General features: G+C 37.9%; 1 protein-coding gene across 2 annotated transcripts in view; it reads right to left on the reverse strand.

The window, feature by feature from the left end:
* The window catches only part of fstl5 (follistatin-like 5), a 176,428-nt gene that overhangs the window by 70,376 nt on the left and 85,165 nt on the right, over positions 1–20,887 (reverse strand). For both annotated transcript variants that reach the window (XM_044364657.1, XM_044364656.1), the window contains exons 5-6: positions 17,543–17,739; positions 11,709–11,829 (exon numbers count right to left, since the gene is read on the reverse strand). In XM_044364657.1, the coding sequence (XP_044220592.1) occupies positions 11,709–11,829; positions 17,543–17,739 (318 nt within the window). The remainder of the gene's footprint in view (positions 1–11,708; positions 11,830–17,542; positions 17,740–20,887) is intronic.

Raw genomic sequence — 20,887 nt, forward strand, 5'->3', positions numbered from 1 at the left:
ATCATTTTTAGGGTGGAACTACCTTTGATGTGGATTCTGAGCTTTTCCACTTGAGAAAAGTGGAAATGAGATTTATTTTATAATTCTGCAAACAGTCCCAAACCAAGAAAAATACCCTGGGCATAGCTACAGTGACCAGCCTTTGAATATCTATTCAGCATCTACAGTCTCATCCTTCTGCATATAATACACCTGAAGATATGATTGTGTTTTTACTGCTACAACTCGCTTAAAAATGCAGAAATTACAGGTATTAGGTAAAGGGCAAGAAGATAATTATTACCCCCTTCCTCTCTCCTCCCACAAACATTATAAACATCAGGATGGCTGTAAAACATTAACGAATGGCCTTAGTGAATGTATTACCTCTGGTTGATCAGCCTCAAGTCTGTTTCCAGAGCAGCTGTTGGGAGAGATCCTGAGGGATGATGCAGCATTAGTATGCAGAGCCTAAGAGGAGTTCTAATTGGACTAATTTTTTCACAGCTACCTTGTGGAAAACAACTAATGAAAAATTCCCCTATCTTACTGCAATAAGTAAATTATAGTGCACTTAAGCTAAAGAATAATAGAGGCTGTGATTGCATGGATTCCTCATGTTCATCCATCATATCATGACATCATGAGCACGCTGGTCATGTGGTGAAAACGGCACAGAAACGCCTCTTTCACCTCAGGCAACTGAAGAAGTTCAACAGGGGTTGAAGATTCTACAGGATTTTTGCAGAGGCACCACTGAAAACATCCTCACTGGATGTATCACCGCCTGGTGTGGTAACTGCACCACACTCCACCACAAAGCACTGCAGAGGTTTTTGCGGTCAAGCCCAGGACATCAGCAGATGTGAGCTTTTCTCCATCCAGGATATACAACAGGAGGTGTGCCAAGAAGGCCTGTAGAATTATTAAAGACCCCATCACCCCAACCATGGGCTGCTTCAGCTGATACCGTCTGGCAAACAGTAAAGCAGCCTCAAGGCCCAGACCAGCAGGCTTTTTCCACCAGGCCACCAGGCTTATGATCAATTTTCACTAACGCCCTGCAGCCTGCTTGATGTCACACATACATACACACATATTTGTACATACACACAATATATACATATAGATATTTATTCATATATTATAGGTAGGACACATGCACACCACACTTTAAATACATACATACACTCCTATGTTTCATACTCTTCTTGTTGTTTATACTCTTATCTATTACTATCGCTTTTACTATTTTAAATGTTTCTTTTTTTCCCCTACGGCATTGTCGAGGCGCTGAAACCTAAGATTTTTACTCTCTTATACTTGTGTAATGAGATGTAACGATGAGGAACTTGAAACTTTCACCCACATAAGCCTGCATGGCTTTATACTATATTCTGAGTAGCATCAAAAACATTATGTATGTGTCTTTGTTAGGATAGTGTTAGGGTAGTATATTTGTTGCATTCATCAATCAGCTGTACCTGTTTTAAACTCAGAGAGAGTTACAGTAAGTAACTCTACCAGTTTTACACCAGCATCAGCATCACAGCATACTTGAATAGCTGCATAACTGCAAACGGTGCATGCCAACACCTTCAACTGGATGACGGGAGATGTTAAATGTTGAGAGAAGAGGATGAATGCAGCAATCTGTTTACACCGAAATGCTAAACAATCCTGGCAGCCAGAAAAGCACTGAACCTCTCTCAGGCAGAGGGCACAAAAAAACATTCTGAGAGACGTTTTCTCCTCACCGGGAATTTAAACCAGACACATCAATGGTGCATGAATGCTACTGAAGCATTCATTCATTTCATCCACAAAGACTCCACCCTCTGTAACAGCATCACTGTCCTCAGAATGAGTTGCCTTATCAGTAGCTCAGAGAGGACAGTGGCCAGACAAACTGAGATGCAGTTTCAGAGATGCAATGGACAAAGATAGCTTTCAAGCAAGCGCAGAAGAAAACTACCTATTTTAATGTTTTAAAATATATATTTTCAATTATGTATATTTTCAAAATAGTTATTTAATAATTACATTTATTTCATTCCCCCTGCCCATCTTGCTTCTATATGTCCATAGTGAAACCGCAGGGCTGATACTGAAGCAGGGGTGCTTGATTGATCATTAAATATATGGTTAAAATGTTTAGAACATATAGAAAGGGATATTGGGATTTGTGTGATTTGAATTATATAGATTACACTTGACAAAGCGCAGCAGAGGGAAAAAAAAAATCCCCAGATATTTAAAAAAATGCAGGGGGCCGAGTAGTGACGCATGTCTCTCAAAGTTGATGTGGATTGTTATATTTGGAAAGGCTGCCAGTGTTTTTTCATTATTTAATCTTCTGTCACCCTTTTTTAATTTCGCTGTTTATATTTGTATTATTCATCTTGGTCTTTGATATGCAACACTCAAACAAATGGTGTTGCTGCTCCTAAAAATGAGAAAAACACATCAGTTCCTATATGAATGAGGATTTTTCCAGAGATGAACAATTTTTCCAGAGACCACGAGACACTGGTGATCAAAGCAGTTTAACATAGTATAATCCATACTTTTTATTGTTAACTTTTCTATCCAGTTTATCCAACATAAATGAGGGTCTTACAGTTAGCTGAACCCAGTCAACAGGAAATGCTCAGCTGTCTCATGACCTTGATAAAATGATGCAGTAGTAATGGAATAATCTATTTAATTCCAAACAAAAACATAAAAAGCTCTGTGTGTTTTTAGTGGGTAAGTAATGTAAGAAATATACACTGGCTCCAATATTTGTCATCAACTCATATAGGAAAGAAAAATCCCCCTCATGAGAAAAAAAAAGAAACAAGAAAATCTTGAGAAAAGTGTCCCCTCTACTTCAGTTGAGGATCACTTCAATTTAAAAAAAAAAAAAAAAGTAATTCAACTTCTTTTAAATCTCTCTAATACATTCTAGAGATACAACAATCACATGTTGGAAAATGAGCCATGAATTATGAAACCATTTTAACACCATGTCTCACAGCCAGTGAATGAGATGCTCAGCAGGGGTTTTGACAAGTAAAAGCCTGAGTATCCATTAATTGAAGCTACACCATGGGTACTGAATAACAGCAAACTTGTCTTAATGGAAAAGGAGCATTCCTTTGAATTAGAGAGTGTGAGTCAACTCATTTTCAAGTGTAAGAAACTTTCTGCAAAAGCAAGGATTACACCAGACTTGGAAGCACACAGGATTAGAGCTTTCTTACAGTAAAACAAAATGCTCTCAAACGGACAATGAGAAGGAAGACAAAAAAATATTGAAAAAAGAAATTAAAAAAAGCAATGAATGTAAAAAAACAAGAGGAAAATTACAACTGGACAGACATGTTCCCCCCAAATAGGAAATACAAAAAAGGCTGATTATATTACACAGGCGCACTGCTTGGTTAAACAAACGTTAAAAAGACTTAACTATAGTGGCTACATGATAGGGATTGGTCTTGTTTTGAAATCATAGAAACTATGATAAATGCTCATTTTCTTTACTTTGGTATCTTAACAAAGCAATGTGCCTGGAATTTTTAGGGAATTAATTCCCTTTCTTGTGGCCAGTACTTGCCTACCCCTACATCAGGAGCACCTGCTTTGTTGGTTGTTGTCCATCTTTAACTCATACAACTGTGATGACCACATCAGCATTACAATATGATGGATCACATTACAGTCTCTCTTAGTTTACCACTAGTCCCTTGGGAATCTAACGGGAACTCCAAGTCTTCCAGCTTCAGCAGAAATCAAAGAGCTGTACTGTATCTCCTGGCTGTGTGTTCTGTCAGGAGGTGTCAGGGTTCAGATCGATATCTTGGCAACCAAGAAACAACAAGCAGGGGTGAGATACGTCCTACAGTGTAGCACAAATAGCATTACCAGTCTACTTGATAGATAGGTACAATTAAGGTCATTACTGTGAATCAGCTGCATAATGTGTACTGTAAAGATAAACCTTACATCTAAAACACTGTACAGTTGACAGTAGACTTGGGATACAAGTTTAGACGAAAAATGTAGTTATACTACACAAAGTAGGAATACTGCTGTTTCTTCTATTGAGGAATAAGGTATAAGGCCTTTTGCATGTTTTAAAAAGCAAGGTGCAGTGCAAAGCTGTGCATGGACTTAAGAGGAGGGTTTTTTTGGGAGGCAGGGATGAGATCCAAGCCAACACATTAACCAAAGGGATCATTCAGACAGAGGATTCCTTCCAAGCACTTGCACATTCATTTCCATTCTTGTCTGTGAAGCAGCATGTCTTGACACTTGGAGAATGCATTTAGTCGGTGTATCCAAACTAATAATCTCAAAGAGTCACTCAGTGAGTGCGCATGCATCGGTGTTCAGTTGTGTCAGCGGGATCTCTGTTGTTGCTATTTTTGGATTTTACTCTTTTTGTGTGACTTTGAGGTTTATATCCTGCTGTTAGTTTCTTTTAAGTATAGTTTCAAGCACTTCAATTATTTCAATGGTCGGAGGATCCAAACTCCTGATTTTTACTTGGACTACCACAGCACCCTAGTCCTGGTCTGTGGTAGTCCCCTGATACCAATTTAAGCGAGATGAAAAGTTAATGGACTCCCTAGCAGTGGCAGCAGCTAATGTGGCTGATCTGGAGACCACCATTCCCTGGACAGGTCTTGCCACCGATGCCAATATGCCTGTCCCCCAGTTCAGTTTGACCACAGACACTGCATCTGATCCTTGACTAATTTCTGGGGTAAAATCGTCCTCCACTCTCCACAATCCAGAGCCTCGGTCTGTTGTTGTCAAAAGGAGTAAGAAGAAGACCAAACACCTGTCATTTGTCTCTGATCCAACACCAACTGCTTCTGTAGGTGATCCGTATATCTCAGCTGCCTTCCCCAGTCCAAAAACACAGACTGAGGTTCCCTGGCTTAGCCTTGGGGCCAGTCCAAGGGTCCCTGTCAGAGCAGCTCCTCACCAATGGGAATCTGGGAGTATTGCTGGCAAGCAAAACCTTGGGCGCAGCTGAGAGCATATCCTACACAAGCCAGCAGCCCATCACATTGAGCTAGTGAATAAATTCAACATCCTGGACTTTCCACATTTGGTCACAGTGCCCATGGAGCCTGGCTCTGCAGCAAGGCACCGGTCAGAGCCCCCCATGGCCTCTCTGCCACCCGCTGGGTTCATCACAGGTGGCCTCCCGCCCTGTCCTCCTGGTCTTCTGGGGCAATCATTGTCATTAGGCTCTGTTCAAAACCATTGCTGTGTCAAATCAGAATACACTCTCAGCAGCATATAGGCAACGACCTCACCTGAGCAGGGCTGAGCTGTGCTTCACTGGCTCACCTCGTGGCCCGCCACCACTTCAAATTTGCTCAGGGCCTACTGTACCAGAGAGACCTCCAGATCCTCTGGCTCCTTCTTTCCTAGTGGTCAGCAATTCCATCATCAGGACTGTCAGAAGAAAGTTTGCACAGACACACTACTTCCCTGGCGCTACGGTATGTGACTTTACGGAGAGGATTCCATCAATTCTGGCCAGCTGTCCTTCTGAACAGAGCCTCGTCCTAAATATTGGCTGCAACAACATCCCCAAGCAGACATCCAAAGTGCTCAAAAAGGACTTCATCAGGCTCTTCAACACCCTGAAGGACTGTGGTAGGTCGATTTTTATCTCTGGCCCCATTCCACCCAATGGCAGAGGAGTCGGCCATTTTAGCCGGACCCTAAGTCACAACTCCTGGCTACTGTCAGCCTGCCCAACTTTTAAAATGTTATTTATGGATAAGCCCCCGTCCTTTTATAGTACTGGTGGGATTCATCCGAGTGCTCTGGGAGCATGTTGTTTAGCTAATAACACATTTTACTCAGTGCAAAATGTTTTTATTAACTAACTCAGTCTAACCCCGGAACATAAACACACCCTAAACTCTGTATGTGTTGAATCCTTACTATTGAGTACCACTATTGCCCCCTGCTGTCATGGAGTGAAAGTCATAGACACTTCCCCCAGGACATACATCAAGGGAAAGCCTATTGGACAACCCATGTTGAATACAAGGGAAGTAAAACCAGCAACAAAAACACAAGGGCATGAATATGATGTAATCCTTATCAAAACATTAGATCAAGCCAAAGTTATCTGAGATCCAAGATTAAACCCAAAGGTCTGTTAGGGGGTCATATCAATATTAGAAGTGTGTCCTCAAAAAAGGAACAGATTTTAGCAGATTCCAATTTTGATTTATGTTTATCAGAAACCTGGTTGAAATAAACATTACCACAAAGGGCTTATGTGATACTGAGGTATAATATTTTGAGGAAAGATAGAAATGAAAAAAGGAAGGGGGTCTACTGTTGTACATAAAAAAACAGTTTCATTATTATCAAATTGACCTCCAATTCTGATGTAAGTCAGATCCAGAATGTCTTATAGTAATGATTACTTTATCTCCACAGATGTCTTTTGTAGTTGTGGGAATTTATCGACCGCCATCTTATGATGGAAGTTTTTATGGTGACTTTAAATCTATGCTCTAGGAACTGAATGACTTGGTAAAGAGGAAAAGAGGTGATTTTATTTTTAGGGGATTATAACTTAAACTGGGCTGACAAGAAAATTAAGAAAATCTAAAGGAAGTGTATTTGATTTTAATCAAATGATAAATGGACCCATAAGAATCACCAGTATAACAAAATCACAGATTGACTTGGTGTTCTGCAATAAACCAGAAAGGATAATAAAATAATTTTATGTCATTTCAGGGATCACTGATCACAATCTAATACTCATTGGTCATAAAGTGACTACAAATATATTCCTTTTTAAATAAAGTAAAAATAAGAACTAACCTAAACTGGATACTAAGTTGAGGCAGTTGGATTGGAGTTCTATATACAGTATCAATAAATGAAACAAAGGGATTATCCTCTAAAAACAGATATAAAGTAGGTCTTAATACTGATATGCTTATTTTTAAAAATCTTAGCAATAAAATTTTAACTGAACTCAGGAAGTACAAAGCAAACTTTTTTTTATTAATCTTATATTGCAAACTAAAGGAAATAGTCATTTGCTTTGGAAACATATTAATACCCTGACTGGAATGGAAAAGAGTCGTCCTCAGCATCTTGAACTGAGAATTAATAATGAAGTAACACAATTTTCTAAAGTAATTGCAACATCCTTCAATGACTTGTTGAAAAAAAATCAGTTGAAGCCCTGGTAACAACATTTGGAATAAGAGACACTGTGATTATACCACCAGATTCTTTATATCCTGTCCTCTCTTTGACTTAAGTTAGTGAACAGTACGTCATGAAAATAATAACAAATTCAAAGAGCTCGAGAACTCCAGATGTCTATGGGACTGATATTTGTTTGATTAAAAGAAATTTAGCAACTTTATGCACTCCTATTACTAAGCTGGTTAACCAGTCGATAAAGGAATCATTTTTCCCTCACTGTCTAAAAGTTGCAGTGATTACCCCAGTATTTAAGGATGGTGTTCATCCCAGTTGAATAACGGTAGGCCTATCAGTGTCATGCCCATCTAATCTAAAGTCTTGAGGAAGGTGGTGGATTTTCAACTACTAGAGCATCTGAATTCTTATCATCATTGTTGTATCTTTTGGTCCACTGGTGGGTTGGGTGAAATTGGGAAAAGTATGTATATGTTGATAAATTGATGATTAAAGTGATAATACAAGTGTTTTATTTTAAAATATTAATACTGGCTTGTAACATTGAAGAAAGTATTTGATGCATCACCAAAGCAGAATGGATGAATATTACTAAATATAAAAGGCAGAGTGGTGATGGCTGTAAATCTCAGATACACAGCATAGCACATAGTAAACTCTAATCCAATGCAATATTTATAGTGCTGCTATACTGACTAACTAAGACACATCATAACTACTGTATTCATTACACCAAATCTCATACTGGTTTTAGGTAGACCATATAGGTTAAGTTCTGTATGGTATATGTAGTGTACTTTACAACAAACTTTTGCATATACTTGAGTTGAGTACATACAAAGTCACTGTTGTGTCAATAATACTGTAGGTTTCCTCATATACTTTGTCACAAAAGGGTGACAATGCTACAGATTTCTGTCTTGATACTGCATAAAGTTGTTGTTAATATCTGACAGTCAATGCCACAGCGTATTGTGACACTTTCCAACCAAAAGTTAGTGACACTTTATGATAGATGACACCTTATCTGTTTACCCATGATGCACTGGGCCATCATTCACCAAATTATTCAACAATGACAACGGGCTGACTATCAGTAGCGTGGCAGACATCATTCATATCTGTAACATGATCTAATTAAAAGACATCACTTCTGCCAGACAGTTTCCTTACTGCTAGCTGAAGCAAATTGATTCTCAACCCCCTTCTAGTCTATGCAAAGGAGGAATGAATAATGCATGGACATTAAAGCCTTATCTTCTGTCCTGACAAACAATGTTGCCACACTTTGAATATTCCACAAAGGTGTGCAAAGGGTCCTTATTAGCAGAGTAAGGTATCAGACAGGTGCCATTTTCATGGGGAGCCACTCTATATTTACTGCTGTTCGTTTCCAAGCTGCACCATAATTCTGGACACACTGGATCAATGGATTTGCTTTATGATGACACTCAGTTTACGACAGCGCTTAAGGTATTTGCATAGATTTTTATAGCTGCCACTCAGAGATTATGTCGGCAATGAACTGAAAAACTATAACTATAACGCACTGCATTTTTGCCTCAGGCACTTTGACCAGGGTCTATAAGGCCAAATCATTCCCTGGATCTCTGTCCACGTTGGTCCATTGCACTGCTGGTTTCTTGGATACATCTGCAATTTTTTTGTCATTGATATAGATGTTCAAGGCTATGACAGAAGTCATTATTGAAGATGTCTTACTGCATTATGTCAACAGCTGTACACTCAGCTGTACAAATTTTAAAAAAGATGTGATAAAATATATCTGATGTACTTGTGTTTTTTAGTCAATCCAATATACAACATAATAAACAGTAATGTTTTTTTTCCAATTAACATTTATTTCTTGATGGAAATCTTGCAGATGATGTTAGATAGATGATTGTGGGCATCGGGATTAGTTACATTATCATTGCAAAACTTTGATTGGGTGGTTGTGGAGGTGATTTTTCAACGAGAGAATCCTATGCATCCTATGTTGGTGAGCATCTACTTTCCTGAATTAGGTGGTGTGTATCTTTAGGGAACTGACCTTCAGCTTACTCAGATTCTTTGTAAGGGAAGCAAATGCAGGTATGAACATTGAATTAAATTGTTACAAACAGTTCAATGGGCCACTTCTCAAAGACTACACCCAGAGTTTATCAGAGTCAGTTTTGACTCTGATGAAGACACAGAGCACGTGGAAACATTAGTTGTTTGCACCTTAATAAATTGCTAGAGCGAATTGTGTGCTCCAGTATCTTCTTTAGGTGCAGTCTTTGAGAAGTGGCCCATTGAACTGTTTGTGACAATTTGTCCTATTGTGAGAGCACCGACCTCAGCCTGTGGAAGGGCTGAAACACAAGAGATTCCTTCAATTCATTGAATTTAACGGCTTGCTAATGTAAAAGAGCCGCTAGTACTGCTGAGTCTATTGAGAATTGACACTTGACACTTTGTAGCTCTGTGTAGTTTTAACCGTTCTTTGATCATTTTTGTTGTTAGCATATTTGGCCCAGATGTATAATCTACCTGCATTTTTCTTTGGACCACACTAGTAGTAATAATGTTTTGACAAATCCAGATCTCTACATTTTTTAATGCTTAGCTCTTTTACACCATGACTGTGTTATCTCCCTGGGTTAGATGAATATAATTCTGTTGAAATTAGGTGAATTTAAATATTCAATACAGTTGTTAGTCTCATGAGAAGGTGAATTTGTGACCTTATCAGCCTTTCTTTCTCAGCTGCCTCATGGGCGTACCAGGGGCCTATTCCTTGAAGCACCAAAGCATTTAGCAAAGTGAAGGAGGTCTAACAATGAATAAAGTAAAGAAGACATTATCTGAGAACTACAATGACCTCTAAATATATAAAATAGTAATCTAAATTCAGTATCTGGTGAACAGAGGTGAAATGGCTTCAAGCACTCCAGCAGTGTGCATGAAAATCTTGAGTCAAGCTATGTTGTTGACAAAGACATACCAAGCGTATTATTGCTTGACTGAATCCTAGAATCCTCACTCAAAAGAGTTCATTAAACTTTACAAAATGTCTTATGCATTCGCAATATCGTTTATATATTAGGCCAGCTATCCATCGGTGCTAAATAACAACATTAAGTGTTGTATAATGATAAAGAATGGGGTATAAAATGTGTGAGAAAGTAAGACAGGTCAAAAGAAACTCTGCCTCAGAGGGGGAGATTTAGTCACATGAAATATCCTATTTTTCTGTGAGGAGTTAAGCTGGAAGCATGCAAAAAAGATCTGAAAACTGAAGAGGAAGTAGTTTTAGTTAGAGCAACTCAATTCTTCAAGGAAACCCAGCTCCCCTCAGATCGGCTGGGGCTTGTTTCTTTTTGTAATTTGCCAGAAGGGGTTTGCACCCACACATTCACGTACTGTGCGATGTGGAGAATAGTAGACAAGATGAGACTCCTTAACTTTGCCAATTGCTCTCATGACTTTTTTTGCCTGTTCAAATTAAATGCTTCAGATACAAAGGGATGATGAGATGAGTGTTGATTATGAATTCTCTCCTGCTGCTAAATGTGTCAAGCCAGCCAAATGTCAGAGGATATTCTGTCAGAGGATATTGAGCTGACTGAAAATGTCAGACAGGGAGGAATCACCAAAGAGAGCATGAGGAGGAAACTAGTGCACATGTGTTGGTGTTACTCAGATACAGCAGAGCACCTGTCATCATTATGTTGCCTAATGAGGGAGGTTTGGTTTGAACTACTGTATCACAGTAGTTGTGACCTGGTTCCTTTGGCACAAACTCCATTTTGAACTCCTTTATTGACCTATCCCCGTGGAACAAACATTTGAAGACCGATAACACAATTGGCAACAATCTGGAGTTCTCTGTGAGTAAACCTTTGGCAAGATATCAAACAATATTCAAGAGATGCAACAGACTGACAGTTTAAAAAGGAACAAGTAAACTACTTTCAAGATATCAAAGCAAAATGCAATCTAAACTTAATTAAATAACCTTTTCTTTTATGTAGCCCACAAGGTTCATACATTTTAAAACAGATGGCTTACATTTTAAGCTAATAAAAGAAAAACAAGGGGGAAGCATGAATAAAATAAAATGAAATTAATGAAAATGAATTATGTTATGAGCTTGAACAGATTTCAGTTGTTTCTATGATTTCAAGTTACCCTTTATGCTGCAGGTTGATCACAATTATTGCATCACTGTCCAAGTAAATTATGCTCAATTGGTGAAAAATTGTGTGGACACCTTTTTTCACAATGTTAATGGGCTAAGATAATATGAACAATCAAGAAGTATTTAAAATATATTGATTGCAACTTGGTGGATGAGAGATTCAGTTCTGCCACATCTGATCCATGTTTTTACAGATAAATGGAAAATGTGGGACAGAAAATATCATATGCTGCCTAAGTTTTCATTCTTTTTCAGAGACAATGTTAAGCCTTTTTTTTTTACTTGGAATGAGTGTTTCAAGTTACACAAAAGACGTTTGACAACAAAATTTTGAACTTACCGAAAGCTGTGTAAAACTCCTCTTTTGTCAGGTGCTCATCATCATTGACATCATTGTACTTCAGCAGATCGAACAACGTGCACTCAGAGATGTCCTTGGAAAGACCCTCTTGCTTGATGACCTTCAATGAGAAAGCAATCATGTACAGTTGTACAGGGTGGGCATTGCTCTTACTGTAGGTGTAACTGTATTTACTTTTCATATGTAAATGATTGTTTTTAAGTTGAGGGTTTGCATAAGGCTTATTGCTGTGGACATTATTGTGGACAGACTTGAAAACATGATACCTCTTCACAGTGACCTCTTTTTCATGGCACCCCTTCATGCCCACCCACACAATCCACATTAACATGCAACCTTTTCAGCTATACATTGACACCATGAATATCTTTTATAAGACTTCAGGTTACCTAAGTAACAAAGTAAATAACATACATGAAAAATATGACATACTGTATATGAACTAACATCAATATCAAGTGAAATAATATAGATCTGTTGTCAATCACTCAGAAAAAAGGGAGTCCCCAGTTGCTGTGCACATTTGCAGATTAATATTGAACTCAAATAAATAATGAACAAAAATTAAGGAGGTTAATTAGTTAAATGTATTCATTTTGATCAAAAGTATGCCTGTAATGTCACCAGTCTTAGCTACAGCATAAGTGCATATTTAACGGGGTTTTTAATATGGTGATTTCAATGTTTACAGTTTATTTCTCCTATTTTGATATGTTTAAAAGTGTCATTTAACAATATAGTTGATGTGAATGTTGCCTCTGTTTTGTGGTGAAAAAAAAAACAAACATTAAACCTCTTTAACTGACCCCACTTTGGGAACCACCTGTCTATGCTCATAATGTTTGCAGTGTAGTGTCTGGGTCCTGATAAAGAAAGCTTTTGTTGAAATGTTGCTAACAAATTGTAAAAAGTACATGGATGTGATCTTTTCTTCATCTTTTCTTTTCATCTGAAATGGATTGGAATAAAAGTATAAAGCAGCAGTGAATAAAAATACTCAAGTGCAAATTGCCCAAAGTTCTTAAGTACATGAGTATACTCCCAGCAACCTATTATTTATAGTCTGCTTTGAAAGGATATAAATGGATATAAATCTTTGTAATCAGTAAATGTTACATTCTCTATTTAAGCTCTTTGTTGACTGTCAAAGGCGATGAAACTAACACAGAACTAGCTGTCAGTTTATCCTAGCATAAACTGAGACTCACTGAGGTTTTGTCACAATAGACGGTGAAAGGACCCCAAACACTGTGCAGGTTTTATCATCATCCTGCTAAAACATGATCCTGTTCAACACCCTCTACATGGCTGTGGCAGTACAACATCCATCATACTAGATCGACTGTCAAAATGCTGATCACAAGGGACAGCTTTATACATCATGCCTCGTCCATCGGATCAGTGCACTTCCCTTCCCAGATGACTTAGCTAAAATTTAGGAGTCACCTGTAATAGCATATTTTTAGCCTAACCCAGATTATACACTATAAGTAAAGACTAAGAATGATGTTCACCAACAGACGCGGCTTGTGTCCTTCTTTAATTATTTTATCTCATCATTTATAGTTGTGCATCTAAATCAAGCCAAAACTGACCTTACAAGAATTAAATATGTGCTCACTTTAATTGCTATACATTTTTCACAAAAGAAAAGGAATTGAAACTCAAAAATATTCTTGATTCTCTGGTATTTCCTTCTGGCTTGCTTTGACTCGACATAACATAGGTGGCTTTTGAAAGATTTTTAAGTGGTGTTTGAGTTACAGGCCTTGATGCTTCAACTATATTACTTAAATAATTCATGACATGGCCTTACTTCTCACACACATAACTTTGATTGCTGTGGATTCCTCAGATTTTTGCTGTCACTTCTTAGTAATGTCTGACCATTCAACCGTATTAAAAGAGGGCCAATGACATGCTCACTGGCTTTCAGCAGACCCCGTGAGCTAAATGAACTGAGACACATCATTGATGAGATGACCAGCTGTAATGTTTATTGCGAATGCAGCTTCTGCATGTTTGAAATCGAAGCTTAATTTACAGAGCCGATGGAACATTGGCTGGTTAGTCAGATAGAACACCTATCTTATAATTAGCAGTATTTACTACTTCATAACATTATAGACTAATTTCTATAATTATGCAGGACCTATTATGTGCCACCATGGCTACATGTAAACATATGTATATGACATAACCGTATTGTGCAGTGGCCTATTTGCAGAGGGCATTGGCAAGGTCACACCTGCATGTCCTTCACTAGCAGAACACCACTGTTCCCATGCAGTTCCTACAAAATCACATGCTTTGGATCAGGCAGTCTGCAAGACCATCATAGACATGTCTCATGCTTTTTCTTCCATGTTCTTTGCCTTGACCATTACACAGTTTACAAATTAGTTTGCCTAACATCTTAGATATATTTATGTTATGTTTGTCTCCTTAGTCATCTTCATTTGTTTTCCTACAATCAAATTAAGGTACTGTATTATCCCTGTGTGTAACTTCTAAACACAGATTTGCCAAAATCTCATGCATTGATAAGTGAGATGCTGAAAAGTTTACTGTAAAGCAGTATAGTATTGTTTGTCTTTCATTTTCAAAGATGTGCACGCTCATTATCAGCTATTTCGGTCTTGATGAGGGCTTGATTTGTTCTGATGTCATAAGTGTGAGCATTAGGAGCAATAAGGAAAATACAAATCTTTTCTGTAATATTTCCAGATATGGATACTTCTGTGGAGGGACAAAAAGAGCAATCTTCTTAAAAGCTAAGACCTTGAAATTTGTTTTAATTGCAATGTTAAAAGTTCTTGAAATACCTTTAATGTGCAAAATAAGACAAAAAAAAACAACAAAAAAAAACTTTTAACACAGGTCTCTGCTTGCAACAAGATGATATAACCTTTGCATGGCAAAATCACAGTTGGAAAACAGTCAAACCAGTTATATCTTTATAACATGTTTTGTTGCATTTTTCCAAGTCAGACTTGCAATACTGGTAGACAGAACAGCTAGGGTGGACAAGGGTAGAACAAGGTCCATGGTTGACAGTTCACTATCCTCTCCCTTTTTGGGGAAATGGTATAATTTCACACATTCTGTCAATGGTCAAATGATAGATACAAGCAGTGCATGAAGAGATGAGTTTTGATTTGCCATTTCAAAAGGGCACGCAAGACTAAAAGGGCAGGGACAATTGCTCCCTGTGCCCCTTCTGGTGCACACTAGCAAGTCAAGCAAGCTAGGGTGAGGAATTTCTATCCTAGAATTTCAAATTAGATCAGAGAATGCTCCAATTATAAAGGGCGCTTTAGGGCAGGGGTTTGACAGCCATGGTTTTGTACTTTGAACTGCTGATAAGAGTGCGATTTGATTGTGCAGTGCTCCTTCTGAGGGTTTGTTCACACCAAAATTTCATTTGTTTAAATCTTGTCTTCTTTCACATTCATCTTTTGTCAATAAGGAAAAAACTCTGCAATCCTAGCTCATGCGACTGAGGTTAAGAAAATATGTAGATTGCCCTGACAATGCAATCAAAGCAAATCTGAACCTTTATGTATTGTGTATAATATTTGAAACAAACATCCTTTGGAAGGAAAGGGAAACTGTATTTTCTGAGCTATTAATTACTCTGAAATTACATTCTGAAATGCAGCTGAGAGAATGTCTAATACACTGATATAAAAACTCATTAAAGACCCAATCTATAATTACATTCAGGCGCCTTTATGTTGATACACTGTCAAGCCACAACTGACTTTGTTTATTAAGTGATTTATCAGATTGATTAAGCTATTTTGCTCTGATATTTATCATTGAGTTATTTATTATGCTGTGACTTTGACATGAGGGAAAAGTATACAGAAACTCGAAAGTTTTCTCAATATTTTGAGGCTGTAAATATTTTGAGGATGTAAATATATGTATATAGTGACAGAAAACTTGATATTATAATCTTGTTTTTGTAGATCAGATGAATAGACAGATAAAAAGACAAAACACCGAAAACAAGTGTTCTCACAAAGACCATGAATGTATGCATGTATGCAAAAAAGACCTTTGAATTCAGTTGAAAACCTCGTGAGGGACACCTGCAGTCCACTGATATTATTCCTGACTATTCCTACTCCTCTTTACTCTGAGATTCTGTGTTGTATAGCTGACGCTGTATGAAATCTGCCAACATTCCCATATGTTTGAATGATAAAAACAGGAAGAAGGCTAAAAGCAGCCCTTGAGGAGCCGCCTGAAAAGAGCTTCTCCATTTGGATTTTACTTATTACTGACTAGCTTGTGTCATTCAAACACCTAAGTAGAGGTGGAGTGGTACAGCTTGGCCTGGAATAGAATAAATGGCATCACCAATAGGATTGAAAATCTGTCCAGAGAACTATTCAGTGGATAAAAAGGGCATATTCAAATTCACATTCAGGGCATACTGACAATATTATTCCATAAAACACAGCGCAACATGGTTTGTTGACTATGCATTTCACTCACTAAGCATTGATTTCTCCCATGCTGGCACAGGGCACCATGTAAATGTAAAAACATGTAAAAATATGTAAATAATATGAAAATATGGCGAAAATTTCATGATTTTCAGGAGTTATTTCAATGTGTTGAACTCAAAATATTAAAAAAAAACATCAAATCAATCTAATGAGACCTCCCTATGAGGGAAAAGAGCACTGACAAAGCTAACCAAGGTGACCCCTTTACAGATGGGATATCCTATTTGATCAGCAAGAAACTGACCTTAGAACAGCAACTGGCTCTGTGGTTCTGAAAACCACCGGAGGTTGCTTACCCTTTCAATTATTCAAATACTTTCTATATTAAATCAGTCCTCAGGTACTGGGAGACTTTATTTGTTATGCACAGAATACCTTCCTTCCTCTTGGCAGCCACAAAAAAGCTCTTTTTTTTACAACCATCCCTCTTGGCAGTGCCGGTCAAAGGCTGCAGCCTCCCATGAGCACCAGGCTCCTTTGACCCATATTGCTTTTCAAAAGATTTACCTAGGGCCACACACAACAGCTACCAGAGGGAAGGGTAAGAGGAGTAAAATGGACACAATTATGGCAGACATCAAAGCAGCTGGTTTAAACACCTGAGCACATGGTTTCATTTGTAGTCTCCTTTTAGATGGATATTTAAATAAAATGAATCTACAGTTTTAACAGTTTTGGAGAGGTTTTGTGGAGTGTCTTGACAAAGGAAAGTGTCATAACAAATACTAGTAGGTTTTGGTAACACTGTATTTAAGTAAAGTCCTAATATTTTTCCAAAATGCTTCCTGGAAGGAGTCATGTAATTCAGGACTAATTATAGCTAAAATACTTGCAGTGCTGAGTCAGTAGACTTTCAACTAATGAGTTTTAATTTAATGACAAGCTAGTGTAACCTTTAGTCAGTGCACAGTGAACAGTTTCAAAATAATAAATTAATAATAACAGTTTCAAATAATAAATTAATGATGAATTTTGAATTTACTTTGGTTGAAAGGAAGCAGTCCTTTTTAAGGAAATTGATCAAGACTCAACCCAACACAACTAACTAAAATGTCTGCCTCAGATTTGTCTGAATTTTACTTCAGACAAATTAATCATACCTCTGACCAGAAAATTTTAGAAAACATTCATAAAGAACAGATTGATGAACTAAAGCATTACTCAGATTTATTGGGGCGGACATCAATATTTATTGATAAATAAAAACTAATTCTAGCTCAGTGTGATCAAGACAAATTATTGTTACTGATTAAGTTAAGTAAAAATGGATTTTGTTTGGATGTTTGTCCTCACCTGTGAAAGTTCGCTGGCATCTATTTGACCATTGTTATCTGCATCAAAACGTTTGAACATCATATCAACCAGTTGCTTCCTGGCAGCCATGTTTTCCTCGTGGGCCCCGTGGATGGTAGACCTCATATATCTTTTATCATGCAGATCCAGAATCTTGGTCTTCAGGCGACGATAGTCACTCAATCTACAGTCATCGTCTGGGAAACAAATGAAAAAACAGAAGGAGAACAGTTAGGAAAAAGACGAGAACACTTGTGTTTAACTTGCAACATCACAATGCTCAACAGCCCTCCTGTAAGAGCTGAAAGGACAGTATGCTTTTGCCTTGTTTGAATTACAAAAAAATATCTAAATGTTAACAGGATGTCTAAAAAAAGGTATTTCATTAATACCTAAAAGCCTCGCGGGTGATGAAACCAGGACATGATTAAAAGCATTGGACTTATGATTTCTAAAACTGAATGCAATGTTTGAAATCTCAGCCAATTAGTACCTGTGAAAACAAAAAATCCCCCTGAAGACTCACATTATTAAACAATAAGCAGCTGTTTATATTCAGCAAAACCCAAATCTCTACATGTCTATGATTGTCTGCATCACAATAACAAATACTAAGGATTATTTTCCCAAGGGGACCACAAACAGTGACAGTCGGGCCGCATTGCACTGCCACAAACTAAGAAAGCAGCAGCCCCCCTCAACACAAAGAAACTGACGAACAAATCCATCACACATGTGTCAAGAGCTAACCCTGACAGCAACAGAAAACATGATGGTGTTGTATTTACAATCCACCATCAAAGGCTCTAGATCAAAGAAGTCAACTACATGAAAGGTTCAGCAGAGTAGAGTCGAGGCAAAGAGAAAATAATGACTAGAACTAGCGGTTGACACATGTCATATCAACTTCTCATTGTTAGATCTGGAAGTGTTTCTCCTCTAATAACAGTTATATTAGCTGATGTCAACCAACCCACAAGAAAAACTTTATTGTACGCCGAGATGATTTTCAAATCTCAGGGGATGAAGGTGACATCTCCACAAAGTCGTACAGTGTGATCACCTACTTGGGAAAAAATATGGAATAATAGCTGCTGCATGGAATCTTCTGCGAGACAAATGAACTTTGTATGGGATGATCGGGCGAGGATGATTTAACGAGTGCGGTAATGAGATCTCCACTCAGTAGAATTGGGTACTTGCTGATAGCTTATGAGTAGTTAAGCAAAATCAGAGACACCTAAAAAACTAATGACATGTCATTAACGGATGCATAGGCTCTCATTTTTGTCTTATATATTTCTTCAGGCATTCCTTCAAAGAAACAACTTGAGCAATCAGCGAACATTTAAATAAGATGCTTGGTGTGTTCCCAATGCTAACCATCATTTGGATATAAGAGGCTGAAAGAAGTTCTCTGCCAGTGAAATCAGTAAGCTTCCACGGATGCCATCAAGTCATTTTCATTTTCATCTAATTTCTGTATGACCTTGTAAAGTCTTGAGATGTAGAAACTTTATTCCTGGCGTTGAAGTATTTATTTATTGTGAGTGAGAAAGGTGTGAGATGAAACAGTCGTAGGAGGCATTTGTGCAGCTTTTTATATTCGGTTCATATTCTACCAGGTATAGAAAAAGAATGATTGTAAGCAAGAGAATTAACTGTAAATTAAAATGATTAGAATTGATTTAGTGAGCTTTTTTAGCTCTTAGTGATTAAGGAAAAACCTGAATAAATGAGTGGAGAAACATGATGAACGCAGATGGCTCCACACAGGACACAAGGGGTCACTGAATGGTTTGATAAATACTGTATGAAAGAGATATGTATCATATACTATTATCATCACCAGTTGTACTACCTATGAGAGATTTTGGTCTGACATTGTGATACACAGCAATCTCAACATCATAAAAACACCTTAATCTATTCAGAGAATGGTCTTCATCTCTAAAATCTGCCAAGGAACATTGAAGCTGTTCTGGTAGGTCATGGTGGCCCAACACTTCAGATACTTCATGTAGGGTTTTTTCGTTAACTTGTCATCCATCTGTAAACGTTGTATTTTTAAAAAAGATCTCAGTTTTTCTGGGCTACAGAAAATGGAAATCTCTTCTTGCAGTGCTTTGTTTTCTGACAACGAGTTGGAGAACTGAATAATTGAAACCTTATATAGCCAGTTGGAGAGAATTAAACATATAAGCAAGGTGCTCTGGAACAATGCCTCAGTTTGTTTTTAGCAGGAACACCTGTCAGTTAGATACAAACTGAGTTGCTGACAGATGTTAGAGCTGCATGCTCAGTCTGAAGCTTCTTGCAACTAGCAGGGTGTGAACAACAGCAGTGGTGGCTGTCTTTTCTATCCGCTACTGCAGGTAACAAACCAACCGGAGGATCTGTTTAGTTACAAAAATTGATTTGGCTGTTAAAACAGTGAGAGGAGCTGGTTAATTATTGGGAGTAAAACCAGCAAGTTTAATTATTGCCCTCGAAACTGCATCATCTGTTATATTGCACGCTGCAGCATGCTGCATATCATGGGACAGGGTCTGTTTTGACAAGCGTCAGTTCCAGAGAAAATGCCTTGGTCACAAAAGGCAGAATGAATAAAATATAAATGGCTGCTGGCATACCCAGGGGATATGAAGGTCAGCGACGTCAAAGGAGCACACACTAGCACATGAATGCACACACACACAAACACACTTACACATTTGAGCACACAAAATCCTGTGCACACACACATTCTCTTACATACAGTATCCATACCCGGAAGTATCCAAACAATACATGTTACACAGGGGAGTGTCAGCTTTAATTAGGCGCTACCATTATCGCTCTCAAATGAACTTAACCAACATGCCACAGTGAAAACATTCCTTTTTATTGTATTTTCGAGTCCAATCCATTTAGTGGCACTAAGATCCATTGATAAAACCCAGGATTGGATTCTGTAGGCAACTCATCCACCCAAATGGCTTTCACGCTGCTACTATGAGAGAGACACAGTGTGATGCAACCTGCCTACTTAGTCCATGTGATTGTCAGGGTAATCACTCCATTCACGGAGACAAATTCAATGATTTTATTCATGATGTTTTTGAGGGTTTTTTTGAACAAATATATTGCTGCCTGCTAAAGTTAAATGATTCCAATCATCCATCTAGATGCCCCTGAATCGAACCTCACGTTGTCTGTCTTTTTCTTTTTTTTCTTTTTTACTGCAACAAAGCAATACAGGAAAAAAAGGATAGCAGGCTATAAGCATTGGCAACCTCGTCTCTCTTTCTTAAAATCACCTGACTGTGATGAAAATACAGAACATGTCTGATCACTGTAGCTCTG

Source organism: Thunnus albacares, chromosome 10, assembly GCF_914725855.1.
Source record: "Thunnus albacares chromosome 10, fThuAlb1.1, whole genome shotgun sequence".
Classification (NCBI taxonomy): Eukaryota; Metazoa; Chordata; class Actinopteri; order Scombriformes; family Scombridae; genus Thunnus; species Thunnus albacares.